General features: G+C 44.0%; 3 protein-coding genes across 5 annotated transcripts; all 3 read right to left on the bottom strand.

Annotated features, from left to right (window-relative positions):
• Window positions 1-964: 964 nt before the first annotated feature.
• On the bottom strand, window positions 965-3,132 carry LOC109898708 (60S ribosomal protein L27-like). Of its 2 annotated transcripts, none has more exons than XM_020493805.2 (5): window positions 3,037-3,132; window positions 2,225-2,307; window positions 1,907-2,076; window positions 1,225-1,335; window positions 965-1,054 (listed from the first exon to the last, which is right to left on the bottom strand). In XM_020493805.2, exons 2-5 carry the CDS (start codon window positions 2,303-2,305, stop codon window positions 1,006-1,008), a joined length of 411 nt encoding a protein of 136 aa, XP_020349394.1. In that variant the 5' UTR covers window positions 2,306-2,307; window positions 3,037-3,132; the 3' UTR covers window positions 965-1,005. The 2 variants fall into 2 exon arrangements, with proteins under 2 accessions (XP_020349394.1, XP_031683722.1); XM_031827862.1 differs by having other exon boundaries at window positions 2,931-3,065.
• Window positions 3,133-3,640: 508 nt separating this feature from the next.
• Window positions 3,641-8,730, bottom strand: LOC109898696 (RUN domain-containing protein 1). 2 transcript variants are annotated; one of them, XM_031827860.1, is made up of 6 exons: window positions 8,131-8,730; window positions 7,296-7,304; window positions 7,005-7,163; window positions 6,689-6,887; window positions 6,458-6,553; window positions 3,641-6,369 (listed from the first exon to the last, which is right to left on the bottom strand). In XM_031827860.1, the coding sequence occupies exons 1-6, from the start codon at window positions 8,521-8,523 to the stop codon at window positions 5,507-5,509; spliced, it is 1,719 nt and encodes a 572-aa protein (XP_031683720.1). In that variant the 5' UTR covers window positions 8,524-8,730; the 3' UTR covers window positions 3,641-5,506. The 2 variants fall into 2 exon arrangements, with proteins under 2 accessions (XP_031683720.1, XP_020349377.2); XM_020493788.2 differs by lacking the exon at window positions 7,296-7,304 and having other exon boundaries at window positions 8,131-8,728.
• A 2,129-nt stretch (window positions 8,731-10,859) lies between these two features.
• Window positions 10,860-24,737, bottom strand: grna (granulin a). Its single transcript, XM_031827856.1, has 17 exons — window positions 24,521-24,737; window positions 23,457-23,597; window positions 23,048-23,185; window positions 22,244-22,372; window positions 21,990-22,074; window positions 21,795-21,901; window positions 21,419-21,569; window positions 21,216-21,320; window positions 21,022-21,113; window positions 20,657-20,899; window positions 16,565-16,775; window positions 16,353-16,444; window positions 15,988-16,230; window positions 14,469-14,798; window positions 13,010-13,252; window positions 12,500-12,745; window positions 10,860-12,292 (listed from the first exon to the last, which is right to left on the bottom strand). The coding sequence occupies exons 2-17, from the start codon at window positions 23,595-23,597 to the stop codon at window positions 12,149-12,151; spliced, it is 2,700 nt and encodes an 899-aa protein (XP_031683716.1). The 5' UTR covers window positions 24,521-24,737; the 3' UTR covers window positions 10,860-12,148.
• Window positions 24,738-24,741: the final 4 nt, after the last annotated feature.

Raw genomic sequence — 24,741 nt, 5'->3', positions numbered from 1 at the left:
GCCAGTCCTGTCTGGTCCAGTGACGGTGCCCATAGGCAATGTTGTTGCCAGTGATATCTGGTGAGGACCTGCCTCAGCCTATAGCGGACAGTCTATGCACTGATGGAGGGATTGTGCGTTCCTGGTGGAACTCAAGCAGTTGTTGCCATCCTGTACCTGTCCTGCATGTGTGATGTTCAGATCCTGTGCAGGTGTTGTTACGTGGTCTGCCACTGCGAGTACGATCAGCTGTCCATCCTGTCTCCTTGTAGCGCTCTTAGGCGTCTCCACAGTAGACATTGCAATTTATTGCCCTGGTCACATCTGCAGTCCCCATGCCTCCTTGCAGCATGCCTAAGGCACATTCACACAGTTGAGCAGGGACCCTGGGCATATTTCTCTTGGTGTTTTTCCCAGTATTCAGTAAAAAGGCCTGTGTCTTAAGTTGTCATAACTGTGACCTTAATTGCCTACTGTCTGTAAGCTGTTAGTGTCTTAATGATCCTTCCACAGGTGCATGTTCATTCATTGTTTATTGCTCATTGAACAAGCACAGGTAAGTGTTTAAACCCCTTTACAATGAAGATCTGTGAAGTTACTTTGATTTTTCTGAATTATTTTTAAAAGACAGGGTCCTGAAAAAGGGATGTTCATTTTTTTGCTGAGATATATAAAATGACCTTGAATAGATTTCAGGTGTGCTAGTGGCTGGGAAACATGCACGTTCAGTAGCTTGGTGACCACTGTGCCAATTTGAGAGTGTTGAAATGGAAATGAGCAAAATGTACAAGGACAAGATTGTACTTCACTGCGCTCCCAACAAATTTCCACTTATTTTACTTGTCAATGCCATGTTCACACAAGTCTGGTTGGGCCAATAAGTGAATTCATGACATGAACATTGTCATTAACAAGCAGCTTTTGTCAGCTTAATCTCAAACATCTTACACTTGTCAATAAAACCACAAATGAAAACACCAGTCAATGTTTTTTTTTTATACATTTATTAGTGAAACCAATGAACGCCTAGAATCTAAGTTTCTGGAAGAACCATTTGTTCTTGCCTGTCTTGTACCTGTGGATAGAAAAAAACATTTTAGAAAAGGTATTCAATGGAGATGAAAAAGCATGATATTTAATTATCCTATAGTAGTTCAGCTACTTGTATCATGTGTCAGATATTACCAGGACAAGGAACCTGTGCATTTCTCACAAGTCCTGGTTCCTGGTGTGGGAAAGACTCACCTCTCCTCAAACTTAATCTTGGCCTCCCGCCTGGCTTTGCGTTTCAGGGCAGGGTCTCTGAAGACGTCCTTGTTGACGACGGTTTTGTCCAGAGGAATGTCCACAGAGTATCTGAGTACAGGGAAAAACACAGCAAGACACTTAGTAAGACACCTAAGGCAATTTCCTATAACGACAAACACAAGTGGATAAAACTTCACCTACTCTGAACATTCCAAGAATCAAGAATGAAAATCAAACCAAGCCACCTATCAAGTTCACTAAGTACAGACCAAATTGAATTGATGCATGCAGAGATTAAATGGGTTGAACAGCCATAGACTTCACTAGCATGCTGACCCAAACCGTACTTTGCTGGCTCAGATATCTTTCCAGCACAGCAACTATGGTGGATATGGATGCATAACCAGGCCAGCTCAGTACAACTTGGCTTAAGAGTGCGAAAGGGTAGTTCACCACATCCAACAGAATAGGGTCCACTCAGTACACCATATATACATTCCTTGATATTGCATCCCACTTAATAGATCCCTGCCAGTTTGGTCACTGCCAGAATTCCATGAAAATGTGGACATATTACATGGATGCAATACTGCTAGTCACCTACAGTTTAGTCTCATATGTCAGCCACCTAAACCACCATTACTCCCATCCCATATTCCCATGTCCACCTGCCACTGACCTGGTGGGCATGAGGTGATTGTAGTTGTACACCTTTACAAAAGCCTTGATCTTGGACCTCTTGGCAATCTTCTTCTTGCCCATGGTTGTGGTCACTTTGCGGGGGTAGCGGTCAATGCCCGAGACCAGTGCATGGCTATAAGGGCGGTCTGAGGTACCATCATCAATGTTCTGTAGGAAGAGAATCAATATAGTTAGCTGTTCATTGCTCTTGCAATGTGTTTATGGACCACATTGCAAGAGGATTGTCCAAGCAAACAGTAACTAATCAAACAGAGTGAAACATGCACATTTAACAATAACCCAGGATCAAAATTACCTTGACGATAACAGCTTTACGACCAGCGTAGCGCCCAGCAAGGACCATCACCACCTTCCCAGGTTTCATGAATTTGCCCATCTCTGGGTGACAAGAGAAGTGAGTTACGAAAGAAAAGCATTATTACTAGACAAGAAGCCATGGAATGGTCAATGTGGGACAATATTCATTGCTTCTAGATAAAAGATTCTACTGATATCTACAGAATATTAGTATGCTATTAGCTAAACTACGTCTGCTTGGACGTCAGATGACCAATGACTGAATGAGATTGCAGGAGCAACAACGACGTAAAGTAGCCAAGTCATGCAACGAAAAACAGTATTTTATGAAAAGTTAAATTACATAATGTCTTGACTGAAGTAGGTGTTAACCAACGTTCAGCTGTTTTTCAGCCTTAGGTAAATTTGACTCGTCCTATTGTCCAGCCTAGCTAGGCAGCCATCACTGTTTATTTACCTAGTTAGCTTAACGTTACCATTTAGGCAATATGTTGTATACATTCAAATAGGCAACCGAACGCCATTAACCGAGCACATTGTGGTTATCCGATTATATAAATTACATAACCGAAGTGGTTGGATTTGAATCGACATGAACCTCATCAAGCAAGCTGCCATGTTGAAACGCTAGCTATATGGATAGCAGACACTATATATAATCACACATTTTTCCAATGTAAAATTAAGGGAAATTATCAACAAACCCGGATCTTAAACGTATACTTTAGGGTAAAAAAACAACTAAGAAGTATGTAAACGTCAGGATTTATCAAGATGGTTGAAGATTATTCAGTTGAGAATTTCACTCACTGGTGCTATTCTGTGGCCACTGCTAGCAGGAAAGGAAGTTGAGAAAATTTTCGTGACCTTTGACATCAAATCAACAATGCGTCATTTCCGCCGAGCGGAACACCTCTATGCTCAGAACTGGTCCTGGAACAGTTCCTTTATTTTGGAACGTCATAAAAAAAAATGCAAGGCAGTTAAGAACAAATCCTTATTTACAATGATGGCCTATCCTAACCCGGACGACCCTGGGACAATTGTGGGACTCCTGATCACAGCTGGTTGTGATACAGCCCAGGATCGAACCAGGTTCTGCAGTGATGCCTCTAGCACTGAGATGCAGTGCCTTAAACCGCTGCGCCACTCAGGAGTCATTTATGTCAAGCTTATAAAAGGGAACCTAGAGTCAGCCCTATATTGAGTTTCTTTGTGATGTGGGAATCAAGGCGTCGTATTCAGTTGTTGGCACAGTTGCCAGTGTTATCTGATGCTGCTATGCAAAGTGAAGGTCTGCAACTTGACTAAACTAAAGACAAAAGTGTCAGGCATCATTATTACCCCTGTATTCTATATGACTTATTAATGTGCATTGACAACAAGTGTGTTGAAAGCAATGAATGGGCTGAAATAGGTTTTTGAAATAGTTTATTTTCTCACATTCATAGCTATTGAACAAAAACAATAAACAGCTGTATAACTTTTTCTCAATCTGACCAGTAGGGTATGCACAGAATAACAAAAACAAATCAGAGACAGTAACTAAGTCTCATTTTTCATACAGAAATGTACATTCCTTAGTAGTAGTATTGTGATGTGTACATCTATGTTTGTGTTAACAGTAGTTTTGACATGAGCACAGTGCATTTGAAAAATAACAATGCAGGCTAAATGAAGGGGGTATTGATTTTCACACTAACACATCAGAACTATGCAAACCAAAGTATCCCTTTCGATGTAGGACAACCTGTCCTCCCATACACTACATGGAGATGCACACCAGTAAAGCACAGACCAGATCCAAGCATAGTCTGGTAGTGGTCCGGCTGAGGCATTTGCAATTTACTATACAACAAAATAGAAATAGATCTCAATACAATACCATAGACCATAAGAGAACAGAACAGAAAGTCTGGGAGCAGCACTTAACCAATAACAAAGTAGGTAACACCTTAATATGAGGGTTGGAAAAAACCATACCAGGGATGATAAACAGTTTTCACTCATGTGGAAATGAACAGTATCTATGGTTTGTACATTCAGCTTTTCAGGATACACCCCATGTGATTCACATGTAATAGGAAGATTTCACTTCAAGTGGTTTTCATTCACCATTCAAAAAACAAATAGAAACAGAGAAAACGATCACATCCCACAATCATCTTAAATATTAGACGATTAAATATGTAATTACATAAGCTAAATAGTTAAATCATATAAGTTCATTTATTTTTTAAATCACTTCTATTTGGACCAGTAAAGCAGCACTTAATACAGGGTCTCTACGTTATCTACCTTTAAGACACGTTAGGCAGGTTCTGCTTATTTCTCAACGGAGAGACACTACATGAGTTATCATTTTGATTTTCAGAACACTTGTGACATCTTTAGAATTTTGACCTCTCTTGTACATTCATTGGTGAGAGCATACACTGTTGCCATGTTCATTTGACCTGAGTGCATTGAATAGTGCGCGTCTTCTGTGAACACAACAGTGGAGCTTTGAGTAACCACAGACAGAGAGCAATGCTCTGTGAATGTGAACTGTAGTAAACCCATATTATTCTCTTCCGTAGAGAACACAAAATGTACAGTTTAGTGACAGTGCAGGATACTGGTCTGTTTTTGCCCATACTAGAGTATGGGGAGGGAATGACTATACATTTGGTCACATTGATGATCACCCATTCTATAGATAATCATTATACAGTAGTGAATTACAATAAAAGGCCAACCTCATGATATTATCTGCATAGGTCTGAGCTACTGTATCTCATCTCCATAGGGACAAGTCAAACAACATCACATAAAGGAAGTGTTTCCTAAGGGGAGGCAACAAGCTCCATATAATGCAATGTAACAAGTCATTAAGATCTTGATATGCTGCTCCCTTTGTGTGGTTATGGGAGGCATGGATAAATAAAATGTTAGTTACAGTTTTGCTATATAAAAATCAGATTTGCTATATAATGCATCTCAACATTGCACACTTGATTTTTGTTGAACAGCTTTGCACGGAATTCATGCCATGTTTTAGACAGGATGCTAATAAAAATGTTTTGACCCAATGACCCAAGATACATTTAAAGTAAAACAGATAAAGAAACATTAGCACAAATCTTTTATGCCAATTATAATTTCAGCACTTGAGGGAGACCCAAACCATGCCTTCCAGTCCTCAAGGGCCAGTTGATTGTATTATTTTTTTACCCTTAAATCAGGCCTGGTAACCATGTGAGCTGAAAGCATGGTTTTTGGGTCTCTCGACAGTCCCTTCTCAGAAGGCATCCTTGATGTTCTTGAGCTGCCTCACAGCCAGGTCCACCGGCAGGTTAAACTTGAGGTGGCTGATACGTCCCAGGATGCGCAGGGCTCCCTCGAAGCCTGTCTGGGCCATGTAGCTCCAGTGCTGGTAGTGCGGGTGCACCAAGGCCCCTGACTTGCAAAGCAGGTTAAGCCATGACACTAGCCTCTGCTCATTCAGAGCCATGCATACCAGAGCCTTGAACTCTGAGTCTGCTCCTCGCTTGTAGCGATCGTGCTCCAGCAACACTGAGTGAATGGCCCAGAGCAGAGACTGCTTGGGTGTGACAGTGACCGGATTGCCCGCAACAGGTAGGCTGAAGGACTGCGAGAGCTGGCGGGCTGGTGACTCCACGAAGGCCTTGCCGTTTTTGGAGTGGTAATACTTGACAAAGAGCTCCCAGGGGTGGACGGTTGTTGGGCCAGGTCTGTAGGGCAGCAGGCAGGAGATGGGAGCCAGCACCAGGCTCATGCCCTGGGAGGGGGAGTAGAGACCGTGGGCTAGCAGGTCTCTCAGAGCCATGGCCAGCTCCTTCCTCACTGAGGCAGTGAGCTCATCACGGGACCCCAAAGACAAGCTGCTGTTGTAGCTGACCACATGATCTACTGAGGGCTGTCTGCACGAGGCCTGCACTCGAACCCGGTCTACAGCCCCCTCCAGACGCTGAAGCAGAGGGCTGTAGTCCTGGCCCCCTTCCCCCTGCGACCACATGCTCTGGGGAACATGGCCAGCCGCACAGCCAAACTGGCTCACTGCAAAGATCTGCAGCACAGCCAGGGCCCGCTGGATCAGCTGCAAGCCCGTCTGCCTCATCTTCTGGGCCTGTTCTGGGCCCACTATGGGCAGGAGAAGAGAATCGTTAAAACAGATCTATTGTGAGTGATGTTGTAGAGCCTATGATAATAATGCTGGCTGATAACTGACTTTTCTTCCTCCCTCCAGGGGCTCTGGTGTTGGGCCCCGCTGTCCTCGGCTGCTGGCTGGGTTCACCGCCAGACAGAAGAGGGTTCCCTACCTCATCTGTTGGGTAAAGGGAAAATACAGTAGTAAGTCAGAATATTGGTGGAATATTTCAGTAACAAAGTGTGTATTAGTGAGAGCTTCCAAGACACCTAACCACAGCCAACATGGCATCCCAGGCCCACTGCCACCTACCCTGGATGAAGTTGATGAACATCTCTAGGTCCCTGATCTGGGTCTTGAGCTGGTCCACCAGCTGCTCCTTGACCCTGGCTGGGTTGACTATTTGAGCGATGGCAGCGTCCACTCTCTGTCTTAGCTCCTCAGGCGTCAGGTTCCCTATGTCCTCGTTGAAGTTCACATCCAGCTTCTTGATCAACTCGTCAATGATTACCTGGCAGTGGAAGAGTGGAACCGTCATGAGTATTACCAGGACATTACACATGGGGAGGAAACAACATTGTATAGAATAGATTTTTGGGAGACTTCTGGTACATGAACGGAGCCCTACCTTCTGTCTCTCCATGACCACAGACTGGGGCAGGGAGTCGTAGCTGCCCTCCTGGTAGGCATAGCGCTCCAGGTCATCCAACTGGGTCTTCAGCTGGACGATGAGCTCCTTCTGCTTCTCCCTCTGGACCTCCAGACGCTCCCTCTTCTCCCTCTCACTCTGTGTGGAGAAGAGAGAACACAGAATACACTGTCAGTGGAGGACTGGGGTGTACAAAGGGGACAGGGAGTGATGGGGAGGGTCTATACACAGCCCTTATTCATCATGCATGTTTACTAAAGACAGACTCACCAGGTCCTCCTACAAGTAAAGCATGTAGACACAGAGGAAATCAGAAAAAGAAAACCTTTAATCAAAGACAGTATTACATAATCTCGAAGGTAAATGGAGAGTTGCATGGAGTAAACAATGGAGTTTGGTTTAATTGTGCATATAGAAGCAATTATTACAGAGGTCAGGTCTGATATCTGTAATAATAGTGATAATGATCTTCTGGAAGCATGTTAACTGAGCCTGTGAGTCACTTATTGTGCTGATGAGATACTACCATTTTATATCTTATTCTGGAGATAACAGGTCTCAGGGAACAGAACAGAGAGCACAGCCTTGATATTTTGATGCAAACCAAAGCCTTAATCAAAAGCCAGGTAGCCGCCCGGATAATTTCATTTCCTGTGAGATGTTTGACAAGACGGTGGCTGCTACTGCCTGTATGTGTGTGTGTGCACATGTTTCCAAGTGTTGCATCCCAGAGTGTGTCTGAGTCTATATGTGTCCATTGGTCATCATCACAGCTATCCTACTGACACTGAATGATGACTAGTCTACATAAGTAAGAACTACTGTGACCACCACACTCACCCCCCATCCCCTCATCAGGTACTACTGGTGGAACACTGTGTACGGACGTTGGTGTAGGCCTAAATTGGTGTCTGCCTGTGGTCTGTTTTGTGGGGGACTAACATAACCTATTTTTCTACACATAATGGATAGCTTATAGCTTGCATAATCACACAACCTCAAGCAATTGAGTGTTTGTGTTGACATCATTTACTGAAGAAGAACCATTGTTTACATTCTTAGATCTACCAAGTCTGACCAACCGTGGGCTAGATGGACTACTTACCGCGTTTTCAAGCTGTTGAGAGTCCTGTGGCCTGCATCCCACAACGTGAGGACAGCCTTTGAAGGCAAACTCCTCGAGTTCTACCAGCATCCTCTCCTTCTCATCAGTTGGAGCGTGAACTATCTGCTTCAAGCGGAACTGCACTTGTGCAAAATGAGATGTCAACGCGAGGAGCGAGGAATTCAGCAGGCCCTGTTCGTCCTCCAGTTTCCTCAATCTTGCGACCATCTCCGTTTCACCAGACGCAGCTGAGCCTTTCCTCCTCGGCTCGACCGCGTTTCCCTTCCCGCTCTCATCCTCCGGACTGGCTACAGCGCCGACGGGCGCCCATCGCTCGCCAGCCCCAGCAAAGGCAGCTTCGCTGTCCGAGGTTGACAGTTCCTCTGTCGACATGTTTGAAAGGTAATAAAGACAACGTTGTCCTCCAATATTAAAGTTATTGTCAACTGGAAACGACGCTTTGTTTTATCGTTTATGTACACCGTTTTAGAAATTAAAAGAATTACCACCGATGAAGCAGGTGCATCGCCATCTTGAAAGATTCACGTCATAAACAGTGCCACGTCATCGTAAAAGCACTGATCTGGTGTGCATATGAACTGCCTGCAAGAAACAGCAATATGCCATTTTAACCTATCCGTAGCATAACTTCCCAGTGGGGCACAGTGACGAGAATAGTAGGAGTACGGTTTGTTGGTGTTTAATCCGGTGAAATAAACTGAAACATTTTTATGTAATTAATTTCATTATGCTTTTGGCCAAATTTCATATACACAAATGTAAATTTACAAACAGAAAACCAAATTTTCGTACCCTAAAAAAAGAAATTGAACTGTATTTTAAGACGGTTAAATGCTCTACTAACAAAAAAGCTGTTAGAATTGTAAGTATATGCATGTCCCTTAAGGTCCTTGTGTAATTGTAATGTGATATTGTACCCCCTAGCTCGATTGTCCATTGTTTGTAACCTATGTATGCTTGTGTTCCCTCATGTGCTTTATGTATTGATTTGTTGTTAATAAAATAAAATAAAAAGGTATGTAATGACAAAAAAAAGGGGGGGGGGGAGAGTGTTTAATCCGGTGGTTGAGCAGAGTACCAATCTTGAAGAAACCATTTGAGTTATCCAAACTGGTGGAGAGAGTACTGGGCAAAGTGACGGTTGTGAGGATCACGAGAGGCGGGCTTGTTTTGATTCGGCGGATCTGAAGGATCTTTAATCGATTTTCTAAAACTGCTAGCCCATCCAACTACCTCATGTATTTATTTATCTTGCTCCTTTGCACCCCAGTATCTCTACTTGCACATTCATCTTCTGCACATCAATCACTCCATTGTTTAGTTGGTATATTGTAATTACTTCGCCACCATGGCCTATTTATTGCCTTTACCTCCCTTATTCTACCTCATTTGCACACACTGTATATAATAGACATTTTCTACTGTATTATTTACTGTATTTTTGTTTATTCCATGTGTAACTCTGTGTTGTTGTATGTGTCGAACTGCTTTGCTTTATTCTTGGCCAGGTCGCAGTTGTAAATGAGAACTTGTTCTCAACTAGCCTACCTGGTTAAATAAAGGTGAAATAAAAATGTTAAAAGTTTGAAGTTTCGTGTGTGTCTCTTCGGAACAGGGCACCCCTCAAGGGGGTTATATCAGGCCGCCGCAGACGTCTCGTGGGAAGTTGATTTTGAAGAGATTAAAAATATTCCTGGAGTAATTGAAGCACGTTGGATGAATCGTGTGATGAATGGTGAAAAAAATGAAGTCTATTTGTTCTTTAGTTTTTTTGATGTGGATTCTCCCTACTCAAGTGCAGTTAGGGCATTTTCACTACAGAGTCAGAGCATTTATCCCAAGACCAATGCAGTGTGATCATTGTGAAGATTTTGGTCATGTAGCAAGTGTTTGCAGAAGGGAGAAGCCGAGATGTCCAAGTGGAAGGGACCATATGTTTATAAAAGTGATGAATATGTGACATGTTGCAATTGCGGTGGGAACAATGAAGCCACGTCTTCCGAATGGCCCACACGGGTGTAAGAGAATGAGGTGGCTTAGTCAGGGTTGCACAGAGTATTTCATATGCAGCAGCTATGAAAAGGTTTGAATGGTGCTCCAGAAGAATCGAAGGTAGTGGGTAGGCCTAAGCTGCAGGAGTTGCCTTTCACCAGCAGGATCCTGACATTTTAAAGGTTAAGAAGGTGGACTTTGTGGCATTTATAGCTATGGTAATTATTGGCACTGCCAGGGTGGGGAGAAGGTTCAGGAAGATGGAAATCATAGTGATTGCGGCGGAGCGGTTCCTGGGGCAAAAATATTTCCCAGCAAAAGAGTTAAGGACTATTTCCCCAAGCCGTAACACCCTCCCAGGTCCTAGAACCTAAGGGAGATATGGGGATCTAAAATACGAAGTTGGAGTTTGTTTTGTCTATATGCTATTTTTTATTAGGGTGGTTAAATTAGTATCATTATTACGTACGGATTTATTCATTATATTTTATTGGTTTCCAACCGTCCAGTTGGTGGCGCCAATACACCTTTTTGGGTGTCGTCCGCCATAAAACCCACAGAAAACTTCCCGGTGATTGGTAATTAGTATCAGACGTTGATTGTGGTTTTTCTCCAAAAATAGTCCACTCAGTACTCACCTTTATCACCTCTTGAGTTTTTACCTTTTTACTTGCAAGGCCTACTATAGTTACACTGATCACAAACCAACACATGCATAGTGTACAACTTATTTTTTTAATTCACATTTTACAGCAAATTAATTCCCTTTGGTAGCAACAGCCAGAATCATTACGGACTATTTAAAATGGCATAACGTCTAAAACACAAGGAAGTGGGATAATCCATCCCTTACTTAAAACGTGGTAGTAACAAGACGGAGGGCATATGGGGCGGCAGGTAGCCTAGTGGCTAGAGCGTTGGACTAGTAACCGAAAGGTTGCCAGATAGAATCCCCGAGTTGACATGGTAACAATCTTTCGTTCTGCCCCTGAACAAGGCAGTAAACCCACTGTTCCTAGGCCTTCATTGAAAATAAGATTTTTTTAAACTGACTTTCCTAGTTAAATAAAAGGTAAAACATATATGTTTCAAGTTGTCCCAAGTAGACAGTATCAGTTCAGCCACAGGGTGGCATATTTATTTTATTTAACTAGGCAAGTCAGTTAAGAACAAATTCTTATTTACAATGACGGCCTACACATGGCAGACTATTGTAAAAGGCATTTCAAAGGTATACCTGAAACTATGAGGCACAATGCACTTCACATGATCAACTAAAAAACAACACTCTTCCTGTTTAAAAGGTAACATCAAACATTGTAAAACAGTACTAAGTTCTTGACATTTTTTGCTCCTCTGTGTCAATCTTGATAGTAGCTTACAACTAGTTTTTATCACATTCCAATCCTTCCCTGAGCCACAACCCTAAAAGATTGTTCAACATTGGTATCTCATTTTGAGTAATTTCAGATCCTTGATAGTTTCTGTTCATGAGCAAGCATGGGTATCTCTTGAAGTAAACGTAGTAACATTCCAAGCACCTACCAATGGTGCAAAATATTACTTATTTTCATTTCCCTTTCATATATATATATATATATATGAAAGGGAAAATAAGTAATATTTTGCACCATTGGTAGGTATAGTGTGTGTTAGTGTGTGTTATATATATTTTTATATGAAAGGGAAAATAAGTAATATTTTGCACCATTGGTAGGTATAGTGTGTGTTAGTGTGTGTTATATATATTTTTATATGAAAGGGAAAATAAGTAATATTTTGCACCATTGGTAGGTATAGTGTGTGTTAGTGTGTGTTATATATATATATATATATGTAACACACACTATTTTCACACTATTTTCTCTATAAAAAAACACAATTTGATACACTGTAACAGTGATATTATTAAGTTCCTGCGTCCCTTCATTAGTGCAATGCGTCTGGTGGTGGAGTGTGGGCCTATCACTCCAACGGTTGGAGTGATGGGTCTAGCCCAATGTTGTCACACACGCAGGGCTCTCTTCTTGTTGGAGAAGAACACCTGCCAGTGGTCCCATTTGAAGCCAGTGGACTGGGTGCAGGACCCTCCCTCACCACAGGTGTAGCCTGTAGTGCAGCAGTGCTTCATGTCACTGCAGCACACCGCCTAGGAGGACAGGTGGAGGAGGACAGGGATAAGGTGGAAAGGAGAGTAAAAAAAGAGATCGAGGAAGCAATGAGAGAAACCATATAGGAATTTCACTATTCAATAGAAGGATAGTAGATGCCTTAGTCTTGAACTCCACTAACATTAGTATGACATTTCTAGAAGCGTTTGTGGTGTCTGGTGAGAGGGCGGAGGTGTATATCATACATTTGGAACGGGACAGCAGGCCCATGTAGTGGCGGAGACCTTGCAGCAAGTCTCCTCATTATTGCAGACAAACGGCCCCCCACAGTAGATTTCCTTCTCCTGTGGGGTCGGGGGCTCAGGCGCAGACACCCGAGTTAGGGGTACCGTCTGGAACTGAAGAAACATTAGCTTTTGGCAAGTCCCTGAGCCCATGTTACAGCTGTAGCCCTGTGGACAGCAGTGCTCCTCATCTGCACAGCACACAGCCTATACAGGGAGACAAGACAGATATATATATTTTTTTTAAATTTCAGTTAAGAACAAATTCTTATTTACAATGACAGCCTACCCTGGCCAAACCTGGACAAATGCTGGGACAATTGTGCGCTGCCCTATGGGACTCCCAATCACGGCAAGATGTGGTACAGACATGAAAGGTTCCCCGTGTGAGATAGCAGAGCAAAACTATTTCTAGGGTTCTCTATACGCATGTGCATACCAACACACACCCTCACTCACACAAACACACACCTTGCGCAGGGGGCAGCAGCCCCACTGTCCTGTGGAAAGTTGGCAGCAGCTGGAGCCTTCAGGGCATCTGTTCTGGGTGTCACACCTCAAAGAGAGGGGGGCAGTGAGGGCACTGTTATCTGGCTCAGCTGCCAGCTTGTTGTACCATGGGATCACCACCCCACCCTTAGAGCAGGAAGTCTTGCTCATATCACATATGTAGTCTTTGGGACAACAGTGCTCTCCATCAGCACAGCACACTGCCTGGGGAAGAGGGAACAGCGAGAAGTGAGGGAAAGGGCTTTCATTCCCTAAAATCCTTCCTCAATAGTTGGGAACACCATTAATAGTGCTGAGTGATTGACCAACATTTTGGTTATCAAACAACTAATTGACTGATGTCGGTTCAATTATTTTAATTCCATTTCGTTCAGTTTTTTTAATGAGCTCAATGACCACATTGCAGTTTCTTTAGAGATAAATCAGATCCAGCCTGAACTGTGAGATGTTGTAGGGAGTTGTTTCCAACAGGCCATTATTCTACATAGTTTAGCACATAAAACACATAAAACATTGTAATTAACTACAATGACTATAATCCATTGCGCATTGACTTGTCCGGTCTGTGTTTCTTTCATGCCTGCTACAGAAGGGATATAGAGAGCGCTTGAGAAGCAGACCAGGCTGGGGTTTGAGAAGTCAGTGGGACAAGTAAAAGAAATGTCCTTACATTTTATTTTCTCCAAATCTAAAACGTACAACCTAGATTCGAGCCAATGTCTTAAGCAGTTGAACAAGTTATTACTCCAACCTCGTGAAAGTGACAATCTTATACGTTTTAATTTGAATAAAAAATTACTATATTGAAGAAGTGCCTTTAATTTGATGGCATGAACATGCTCAGTTCGGCACGTGATGCCAGTTACACCCAATGACGTTTCTGAGCATGAGCTTAGATAGCCAACGTTGCCATGACATCGCCTACAAGCGTGATTGGATATTTCTATTGGAGAAGCAGTTTCTGCCTATCTTCATACTGTACTGTCTTTGGAGCAGCTGTTGCTACCTGAAAATACATGATCAAAGTGATTGATGGTTGGTATTCAGCAGTCATAAAAGTATGCCTTATTTATGTTGAAGAACTACAAAATAGTGATTTTGTCAGACAGCATAGGAAGCCGCTCTATAGAGATGAAACGATGAATTGGAATGAAATAACAAAGTTATAAATTGAAACAAATGTAATATACACAAAAACTGATATTTTATGAAAGTAAAGCAATGTGATGAGTGATAAGCAGTAATGGCCAGTCACTTCCACCATGGGACTTTTATTGTTTTATTCTGTGCTGTTACAGCATTCAACCCAAATAGTCAAAACCAAAATCAATCCGTTATTATTTTTTTAATAATCGAACCAAAAACGAACAGACCTCAAAAGCACCAATTGCTCAGCACTAACCATTACTGTAACACTCACCTGTGGCAGTGGGCAGCAGCCCCATTTCTGGGTGGACTTCATAAAGCAGCAGGTGGCGGCCTTTGGGCAGCTGGTGTGGGCGTCACACTGTGTCCTGTGCAACTCCTCGTCTTCCTCACTGTCATCATCCTCTGTAGGCAGCTCCATGTCATCCATCTGCACCCCCTGGTGGTCTGCGGGTGCCTCCTCATGATCAGGTGCCTGGGTTGTGAGGGTGGGCACCTTCACCACCATGGGCTCTGGCCCTGAGGGGCCATCACAGGTGAGGGTAGCCAGGTCACAGGTGCTGCCATGGGGGCAACAGTGTTCGTGGTCCTCACAGCAAACAGCCTTAAGGAAGGGAAAGGACACACAACAAACATTTTCTGTCATTTAAGACTGTCACAAGCCTCCATAGAAGTTATGTAGAAGTATTGTCACCAAAGCCCCATATACTACCCACCATTGCGACCTGTACGCTCTCGTTGGCTGGCCCTCGCTTCATACTCGTCACCAAACCCACTGGCTCCATGTCATCTACAAGACCCTGCTAGGTAAAGTCCCCCCTTATCTCAGCTCGCTGGTCACCATAGCATCTCCCACCTGTAGCACACGCTCCAGCAAGTATATCTCTCTAGTCACCCCCAAAACCAATTCTTTCTTTGGCCGCCTCTCCTTCCAGTTCTCTGCTGCCAATGACTGGAACGAACTACAAACATCTCTGAAACTGGAAACACTTATCTCCCTCACTAGCTTTAAGCACCAACTGTCAGAGCAGCTCACAGATTACTGCACCTGTACATAGCCAACCTATAATTTAGCCCAAACAACTACCTCTTTCCCAACTGTATTTAATTTATTTATTTATTTTGCTCCTTTGCACCCCATTATTTTTATTTCTACTTTGCACATTCTTCCATTGCAAAACTACCATTCCAGTGTTTTACTTGCTATATTGTATTTACTTTGCCACCAAGGCCTTTTTTGCCTTTACCTCCCTTCTCACCTCATTTGCTCACATTGTATATAGACTTGTTTATACTGTATTATTGACTGTATGTTTGTTTTACTCCATGTGTAACTCTGTGTCGTTGTATCTGTCGAACTGCTTTGCTTTATCTTGGCCAGGTCGCAATTGTAAATGAAAACTTGTTCTCAACTTGCCTACCTGGTTAAATAAAGGTAAAATAAAAATAATAAAAAATTGCTGGTAGCAGAAGAGATGATGCAAGGTTAGAGAAAAGTTTGACTCCCTAGATTACCCAATTTCCCAGTTCCACTTTCAATGCTATAAAAACAACAAGTGGTTCAAGCTCCAAAACCCCTTAACAAGGAAGAAGAAAGGTTAAGATCACAAGCAGCAGCAAGCTGACAGGAGTAAAGAATGAGGATGTGATACTGGGATGTCGTAAAAACAAAACTAAGTGCCTCTTTGTTAGCCATACAGAATCTCTCACCTCATCGCAGAGCAGTCAAGTTAAGAGGCCATTCATTAATTTGCCTATCCACAGCAGTAGTAGCAACATCTCTCTGTCCCTACCTCAGGCAAGGGGCAGCAGGCCCAGCCTCCTGACGCTGTCTTGCAGCAGGTGGTGTTGTCGGGACACACGTTGGTGGGGTCACAGGTAACATCTCCTGGCAATTTACCCCCCCGAGGCACGGCAGGAACCTTCTTCAGCCAGGGCTCAGAGGGGGAGCCTGAGGGGTCGTCACACGTCTGGGCAGCCAGGTTGCACTTCTTACCATGTGGGCAGCAGTGGATGAAGTCACTGCAGCAAACTGCCTGGAAGAGAGAAGAACCCAAACTAAAAGGGGAAGCAAAAGACATGCAATCAGGTTGATCTATCTTGAAGAAATGGATTAGCTAAGAGTGAATGGGCCCCTACAGTATGAGACATAGTATACCTGTGGCAGAGGACAGCATGCCCATCCTCCTTCCTGTGTTTTACAACATGTGGTTCCATCCAAACAGGCCGTTGACTCATCACAGGGAACGTCTGGAGAGACAGCAGGGTGTTAGTGATCAACACAACTGGACGAGCTAACAAAATATTTAATAAAGCAGCAGGTGGTGTGGGCGTCATACTGTGTCCTGGGCCCCTCCTCATCTTCATCACCTTTGTCATCCTCTGTAGGCAGCTCCATGTCATCCATCTGCACCCCTTGCTGGTCTGTGGTTGCCTCTTCATGATCAGGTGCCAGGGTTGTGAGAGCTGGCACCTTCCCCACTATGGGCTCCGACCCTGAGGGACCATCACAGGTGAGGCCAGCCAGGTCACAGGTGGTGCCATGGGGACAGCAGTGCTCATGGTCCTCACAGCAAACAGCCTGGAGGGAGGAAGGGAAAGGACACACAACAAACATTTTCTGTCATTTAAGACTGTCACCAGCCTTTATAGGAATTATGTAGAAGTATTGCTGGTAGCAGAAGAGATGATACAAGGTTAGAGAAACGTTTGACTCCCTAGATTACCCAATTTCCCAGTTCCACTTTTCAATGCTATAAAAACAACAATTGGTTCAAGCTCCAAAACCCCTTAACAAGGCAGTAGAAAGGTTAAGATCAGAAGCAGCAGCAAGCTGACAGGAGTATCAAATCAAATCAAATTTTATTTGTCACATACACATGGTTAGCAGATGTTAATGCAAGTGTAGCGAAATGCTTGTGCTTCTAGTTCCGACAGTGCAGTAATAACCAACAAGTAATCTAGCTAACAATTCCAGAACTACTACCTTATAGACACAAGTGTAAGGGGATAAAGAATATGTACATAAAGATATATGAATGAGTGATGGTACAGAGCGGCATAGGCAAGATACAGTAGATGGTATTGAGTGCAGTATATACATATGAGATGAGTATGTAAACAAAGTGGCATAGTTAAAGTGGCTAGTGATACATGTATTACATAAAGATGCAGTAGATGATATAGAGTACAGTATATACATATACATATGAGATGAATAATGTAGGGTATGTAAACATTATATTAGGTAGCATTGTTTAAAGTGGCTAGTGATATATTTTACATCATTTCCCATCAATTCCCATTATTAAAGTGGCTGGAGTTGAGTCAGTGTGTTGGCAGCAGCCACTCAATGTTAGTGGTGGCTGTTTAACAGACTGATGGCCTTGAGTTAGAAGCTGTTTTTCAGTCTCTCGGTCCCAGCTTTGATGCACCTGTACTGACCTCGCCTTCTGGATGATAGCGGGGTGAACAGGCAGTGGCTCGGGTGGTTGTTGTCCTTGATGATCTTTATGGCCTTCCTGTGACATCGGGTGGTGTAGGTGTCCTGGAGGGCAGGTAGTTTGCCCCCGGTGATGCGTTGTGCAGACCTCACTACCCTCTGGAGAGCCTTACGGTTGTGGGCGGAGCAGTTGCCGTACCAGGCGGTGATACAGCTGACAGGATGCTCTCGATTGTGCATCTGTAGAGGTTTGTGAGTGCTTTTGGTGACAAGCCGAATTTCTTCAGCCTCCTGAGGTTGAAGAGGCGCTGCTGCGCCTTCTTCACGATGCTGTCTGTGTGGGTGGACCAATTCAGTTTGTCTTTGATGTGTACGCCGAGGAACTTAAAACTTACTACCCTCTCCACTACTGTTCCATCAATGTGGATAGGGGGGTGTTCCCTCTGCTGTTTCCTGAAGTCCACAATCATCTCCTTAGTTTTGTTGACGTTGAGTGTGAGGTTATTTTCCTGACACCACACTCCGAGGGCCCTCACCTCCTCCCTGTAGGCCGTCTCATCGTTGTTGGTAATCAAGCCTACCACTGTTGTGTCGTCCGCAAACTTGATGATTGAGTTGGAGGCGTGCGTGGCCACGCAGTCGTGGGTGAACAGGGAGTACAGGAGAGGGCTCAGAACACACCCTTGTGGTGCCCCAGTGTTGAGGATCAGCGGGGTGGAAATGTTGTTGCCTACCCTCACCACCTGGGGGCGGCCCGTCAGGAAGTCCAGTACCCAGTTGCACAGGGCGGGGTCGAGACCCAGGGTCTCGAGCTTGGAGGGCACTATGGTGTTAAATGCCGAGCTGTAGTCGATGAACAGCATTCTCACATAGGTTTTCCTCTTGTCCAGATGGGTTAGGGCAGTGTGGTTGAGATTGCAACGTCTGTGGACCTATTTGGGCGGTAAGCAAATTGGAGTGGGTCTAGGGTGTCAGGTCTAGGGTGTCAGGTAGGGTGGAGGTGATATGGTCCTTGACTAGTCTCTCAAAGCACTTCATGATGACGGAAGTGAGTGCTACGTGGCGGTAGTAGTTTAGCTCAGTTACCTTAGCTTTCTTGGGAACAGGAACAATGGTGGCCCTCTTGAAGCATGTGGGAACAGACTGGGATAGGGATTGATTGAATATGTCTGTAAACACACCAGCCAGCTGGTCTGCGCATGCTCTGAGGGCGCGGCTGGGGATGCCGTCTGGGCCTGCAGCCTTGCGAGGGTTGACACGTTTAAATGTTTTCCTCACGTCGGCTGCAGTGAAGGAAAGTCTGCATGTTTTAGTTGCGGGCCGTGTCAGTGGCACTGTATTGTCCTCAAAGCGGGCAAAAAAGTTATTTAGTCTGCCTGGGAGCAAGACATCCTGGTCCGTGATGGGGCTGGTTTTCTTTTTGTAATCCGTGATTGACTGTAGACCCTGCCACATACCTCTTGTGTCTGAGCCGTTGAATTGAGATTCTACTTTGTCTCTATACTGACGCTTAGCTTGTTTGATTGCCTTGCGGAGGGAATAGTTACACTGTTTGTATTCGGTCATGTTTCCGGTCACCTTGCCCTGATTAAAAGCAGTGGTTCGGGCTTTCAGTTTCACGCGAATGCTGCCATCAATCCACGGTTTCTGGTTTGGGAATGTTTTAATCGTTGCTATGGGAACGACATCTTCAACGCACGTTCTAATGAACTCGCTCACCGAATCAGCGTATTTGTCAATGTTGTTGTCTGACGCAATACGAAACATATCCCAGTCCACGTGATGGAAGCAGTCTTGGAGTGTGGAATCAGATTGGTCGGACCAGCGTTGAACAGACCTCAGCGCGGGAGCTTCTTGTTTTAGTTTCTGTCTGTAGGCAGGGATCAACAAAATGGAGTCGTGGTCAGCTTTTCCGAAAGGACCTTATATGCGTCGCGGAATAGCAGTGATCCAAGGTTTTTCCAGCCCTGGTTGCGCAATCGATATACTGATAAAATTTAGGGAGTCTTGTTTTCAGATTAGCCTTGTTAAAATCCCCAGCTACAATCAATGCAGCCTCCGGATAAATGGATTCCAGTTTGCAAAGAGTCAAATAAAGTTCGTTCAGAGCCATCGATGTGTCTGCTTGGGGGGGAATATATACGGCTGTGATTATAATCGAAGAGAATTCCCTTGGTAGATAATGCGGTCGACATTTGATTGTGAGGAATTCTAAATCAGGTGAACAGAAGGACTTGAGTACCTGTATGTTGTTATGATCACACCACGTCACGTTAACCATGAAGCACACGCCCCCGCCCCTCTTCTTACCAGAAAGATGTTTGTTTCTGTCTGCGCGATGCGTGGAGAAACCAGTTGGCTGCACCGACTCCGATAGCGTCTCTCCAGTGAGCCATGTTTCCGTGAAGCAAAGAACATTACAGTCTCTGATGTCCCTCTGGAATGCTACCCTTGCTTTCATCAACCTTGTTGTCAAGAGACTGGACATTGGCGAGAAGAATGCTAGGGAGTGGTGCACAATGTGCCCGTCTCCGGAGTCTGACCAGAAGACCGCTCCGTTTCCCCCTTTTACGAAGTCGTTTTTTTGGGTTGCCGGCTGGGATCCATTCCGTTGTCCTGGGTGAAAGGCAGAACACAGGATCCGCTTCGCGAAAGTCATATTCTTGGTCGTACTGATGGTGAGTTGACGCTGCTCTTATGTTCAGTAGTTCTTCTCGACTGTATGTAATGAAACCTAAGATGACCTGGGGTACCAATGTAAGAAATAACACGTAAAAAAACAAAAAACTGCATAGTTTCCTAGGAACGTGAAGTGACTACCGGCGCCGAAAATATTCCACAACACTATTGTATTGTTCTAAGAATGAGGATGTGATACTGGGATGTCGTAAAAAACTAAACTAAGTGCCTCTTTGTTAGCCATACAGAATCTCTCACCTCATCGCAGAGCAGTCAAGTTAAGAGGCCATTCATTAATTTGCCTATCCACAGCAGTAGTAGCCACATCTCTCTGTTCCTACCTCAGGCAAGGGGCAGCAGGCCCAGCCTCCTGACGCTGTCTTGCAGCAGGTGGTGTTGTCGGGACACACGTTGGTGGGGTCACAGGTAACATCTCCTGGCAATTTACCCCCCCGAGGCACGGCAGGAACCTTCTTCAGCCAGGGCTCAGAGGGGGAGCCTGAGGGGTCGTCACACGTCTGGGCAGCCAGGTTGCACTTCTTACCATGTGGGCAGCAGTGGATGAAGTCACTGCAGCAAACTGCCTGGAAGAGAGAAGAACCCAAACTAAAAGGGGAAGCAAAAGACATGCAATCAGGTTGATCTATCTTGAAGAAATGGATTAGCTAAGAGTGAATGGGCCCCTACAGTATGAGACATAGTATACCTGTGGCAGAGGACAGCATGCCCATCCTCCTTCCTGTGTTTTACAACATGTGGTTCCATCCAAACAGGCCGTTGACTCATCACAGGGAACGTCTGAAGAGACAGCAGGGTGTTAGTGATCAACACAACTGGACGAGCTAACAAAATATTCCACAACACTATTGTATTGTTCTAAGAAGAAGTGTAATGTCATACCTCCTGTCCTAATGAAGGGTGGAGAAGTACCCTCCCAAAGAGAAGCAGGACTCCTATTGGCTGAGGTGGTAGTGTCTGGAATAGGTGTTGTCACCTGGGCAACTTCTGAAAGCACGTACAGCAGCAAAATAATCATATACACATTAACATCCCGACAGTGATTGGTACAAAAATAGGGGGGGGGGGGCGGGGGTGAAACCTACCATTCTGGTTTTCCCACCCTGCCCTCTTGCGGGCAGGGAACTTAGCCCACATGGGCATTTCCTTGTTGGTAGTGGATATACACTTGGATTGCTTGATGTCGCAGGTGCTGCCCTCAGGACAACAGTGAATCTTATCCTCACAGCAGACAGCCTGGTCAGTGCACATAGACACACAGAGAATCACCTCATGAGATGACCATATATAAACAAAGGGTTAGCACATAGGCCATGCAAATCCTTGATTAGACATCTCTCCATGGAGTGATTACAGACACTGGAGAGTGTACATTTCACACATTCAAAGGACCAATATTATTCCTGACTCGCAAATCCATGATGGTAACCCCCTAGCCCCCTCCATATAGCCCCCCTGTACCTTGGGCATGGGGCAGCACCCCCAACTCCCATCTGGAGTCTCACAGCATGTGGTTCCCTCTGGGCACTCAGACTCTCTGTCACTGCACATCACTGCAACAACAGGCTCTGCCGGGGTAGAAGAAGGCAGAGGGTTTAGTGATGATGTTGCAACAGAAGCATAAGATGGCAACATGTGATTCCACAAGAGTCTAACCTGTCTGTTTGATGCAGGAGCTGCAGTCTGTGCTGCACTGGTGGCCTTCAGGACAGCAATGTTTCCCATCAGAGCAAGGCACAGCCTGTGTGTACATTAGATCAATTTACTATTCACTCGGGCCTGCATCCTAACTTGATATCTGTGCACATAACTCCAGTTTTTCCATTGACACCAATGCATGTTTATGTGAACGGTATAACAGTATGAATCTGGCGCAAAAGGCTAGATTGCAGCAGTGGTTAGGTTATTACATGAGCAACAGGACAGCAACCATAGCCTGTAGTGGCCTTCAGACAGGAGAACTCTTCGGGGCAGTGGGACTTGTCAGGGCAGATGTTATCATCCTCATCCCCGGCATATGCACTGATCATTCTGAAAGACTAGAGGGGTAGAAAAAATACATTTTACTTTTTCAATGACAAAAAACATGACTGATCATAGTATTTTTGATTAACTTACGTTCATCTAGGTTAATTACGTTGTTGGGGCAAAAATGGTTTTGTTAGAGTCTAATGCTATGTAAATGCTTGAGTTGAATAGTACTATATGTACTTTTCACTGTTAATTTTCAGTACCCTCTTCACACACCTCACAAAGTATTGATTTGTTTTTGGCTCCTTATCTCTGGGGCACTGAAGGCGTAACCAGGCTGAATTCTAGTTCTGTCTATTTAGGCTCTAAAGCTCTTATCACTCCCCTATCGTAGGCTGTGAGAACTGGTTAGAACCGGTTTTTGTTTGTATAAAGCTTTAAGAGAGAGGTAAGCAGTTCTTTGTGTAGATGAAGAATATAAATGACTGTGTGATTCTGAACATTTTTATGTTCCTCTCCAGTTTCATCCAGACAGTTATCATCCCTGCAGTTGCTTGAATAAACTTTTATTGCTGATAAATGAGTTCTGCCTGATTCCTCCAACGTGTTTTCCTCAACAATGTGAATGACTGAAAACAGGGACACATATTGCCATGAAAGTCAACTGGTGTCATTGTTACAGTGTATTTCAACATTGTCAATAGTCAGCTACACTTTCTTCCTGGATTCACTGGCATTCTTACTTTAGCGTATATGGACTGTTTAGCAGAGACTCTCTCCACCCATGGTAGGGAGACAGTTCCATTCACACACATGGACTCATTCACAACGCAGAGTGTTCCCTCAGGGCAGCAGTGGATATGATCCTCACAGCACTCAGCCTGAGATGAATGGTAAGAGTGTAGTTTGATTAACAAAGTGTGTTAGAATCTCACATCTTACAGACCAAACAGATACTACGAGAGAATGCTAGCACAAGGGTGCAATTAAAGAGGTATCTATTTCAGGGTAAGAGACAATGACACCATAGTCTACCTATTTGGTTTGTACACTTCTAATAGATATAATTCAGTGTACAAGGGTTAGGGAACTCGGGTTCAGGCTGCAAATAAAGCTAAGGGCTAAGCTCTGCAGGCACCACCCCATACATACCTGATACATTGGGCAACATTCATAGCCATCGGAGGGGCCCTTGCAGCAGGTGTTGCCCTCCTCACACACCTCTCCGCCTGGGCAGTCATCAGCAGAGACCTGGGCCAGCAGGGCCATACAGAGCACCAGATACCTCTGCATCTGGAGAGAAAGAGAGAGACAGAAATAACTTGTAACACAAACTGTATATTATATACATTTATTGTACAATCAATACCTGACAAATGTTATAAAGCCCTTTTGTACAGAAATGCATAAAATCTCAACAATGGAGTCATCAGAACTAAATCTTGACAGAACTCTCACGTTCCTCTTAACTAGAGTAACTCAGACAATCTCATGAGGTAGTGCTGTAGCCTACTAAAGTATTTCAAAAGTCCCCAAGCTATTTTCATAGGTTCACTTCCTCTTTTATGTTCCATGGGGTGAGCTTCAGAAAGTTAACAGTTCCACATTCTTACCAAGACAAAGCCCTCCTCATATGCAACCACATGTAAATAATTAATCTAGGATGCAGAATACAGCATTTCTACTTTCAGTTTACCTGTTTTTATGAAAGGAAAATTCCCCTTAATCTGAGCCAAGTACCTCCCATAAGAGATACTTTCCTTCATTGTGGTATCAAGAGCAATACGGAACACAGGTGTATTAACCACAAACAATATTCACCTGACAATCAGTACTGTTCACTTACTGTATTTTGTGACAAGGTAGTTTCAAAAGGAGAATAAAATGGTCTTTAACAGTTCCAGAAGAACTGTGGACCCTGACATATCATCATGCTTATTTTTCTATTGGCACACATTCAACCATGTTGGTCAGAATGTGCATTTAGAATTTTAAAAGATGGACCCACCCACCTAGGTCCATATAAAATGATTTGTAATTGTTATCACAAAAGACAATGACAACAATTTAAAAGCAATGACAAGGATAGCATAAACAATATATGCAATTTAATTTGAAGTAGGACATTTGGTACAATTTCACTTGAGAAGTTTAGAATTTAATATGTTTGTCATTGAGATCTTGCCACTATCTAAATAAAAAAAAGTTGACCTTACCTCTATTTCAGTGACTTTACAGGTGTCCGCGCTCCTTGACAATGTAGCCGACTCCTGAACGCGCTGAAGTTTCTCAACAACAAAATATCAGGTACAGGAAATATGTTCACGCCCCTAAATGTCTTCCTATCTATTCGACATTCTGAATGGTTTACATAGGTGTCAATCCACACACGCGTCACTAACAGGTACTAGAAAAGCTTCTCCGCTAGGAGGTGCAG

Source organism: Oncorhynchus kisutch, linkage group LG6 (assembly GCF_002021735.2).
Source record: "Oncorhynchus kisutch isolate 150728-3 linkage group LG6, Okis_V2, whole genome shotgun sequence".
Classification (NCBI taxonomy): domain Eukaryota; kingdom Metazoa; phylum Chordata; class Actinopteri; order Salmoniformes; family Salmonidae; genus Oncorhynchus; species Oncorhynchus kisutch.
This window is presented reverse-complemented; position numbering and strand designations above follow the sequence as displayed.

Excerpts from the sequence above, each read along its gene's own strand:
- LOC109898696 (XM_031827860.1), bottom strand. The coding sequence starts at position 8,523 with ATGTCGACAGAGGAACTGTCAACCTCGGACAGCGAAGCTGCCTTTGCT. Across the intron at positions 6,888-7,004 it reads TGGTCATGGAGAGACAGAAG|GTAATCATTGACGAGTTGAT; the intron begins GTAGGGCTCCGT and ends TTCCACTGCCAG. Across the intron at positions 6,554-6,688 it reads GTTCATCAACTTCATCCAGG|ATGAGGTAGGGAACCCTCTT; the intron begins GTAGGTGGCAGT and ends TTTACCCAACAG.
- LOC109898708 (XM_020493805.2), bottom strand. The coding sequence starts at position 2,305 with ATGGGCAAATTCATGAAACCTGGGAAGGTGGTGATGGTCCTTGCTGGG. Across the intron at positions 1,336-1,906 it reads AATCACCTCATGCCCACCAG|ATACTCTGTGGACATTCCTC; the intron begins GTCAGTGGCAGG and ends CCCTGTACTCAG. Across the intron at positions 1,055-1,224 it reads AAGATTAAGTTTGAGGAGAG|GTACAAGACAGGCAAGAACA; the intron begins GTGAGTCTTTCC and ends TTCTATCCACAG.
- grna (XM_031827856.1), bottom strand. The coding sequence starts at position 23,597 with ATGCAGAGGTATCTGGTGCTCTGTATGGCCCTGCTGGCCCAGGTCTCT. Across the intron at positions 21,902-21,989 it reads CTCCTGCATCAAACAGACAG|AGCCTGTTGTTGCAGTGATG; the intron begins GTTAGACTCTTG and ends CTACCCCGGCAG. Across the intron at positions 16,445-16,564 it reads GCCTACAGAGGATGACAAAG|ACGTTCCCTGTGATGAGTCA; the intron begins GTGATGAAGATG and ends CTGTCTCTCCAG.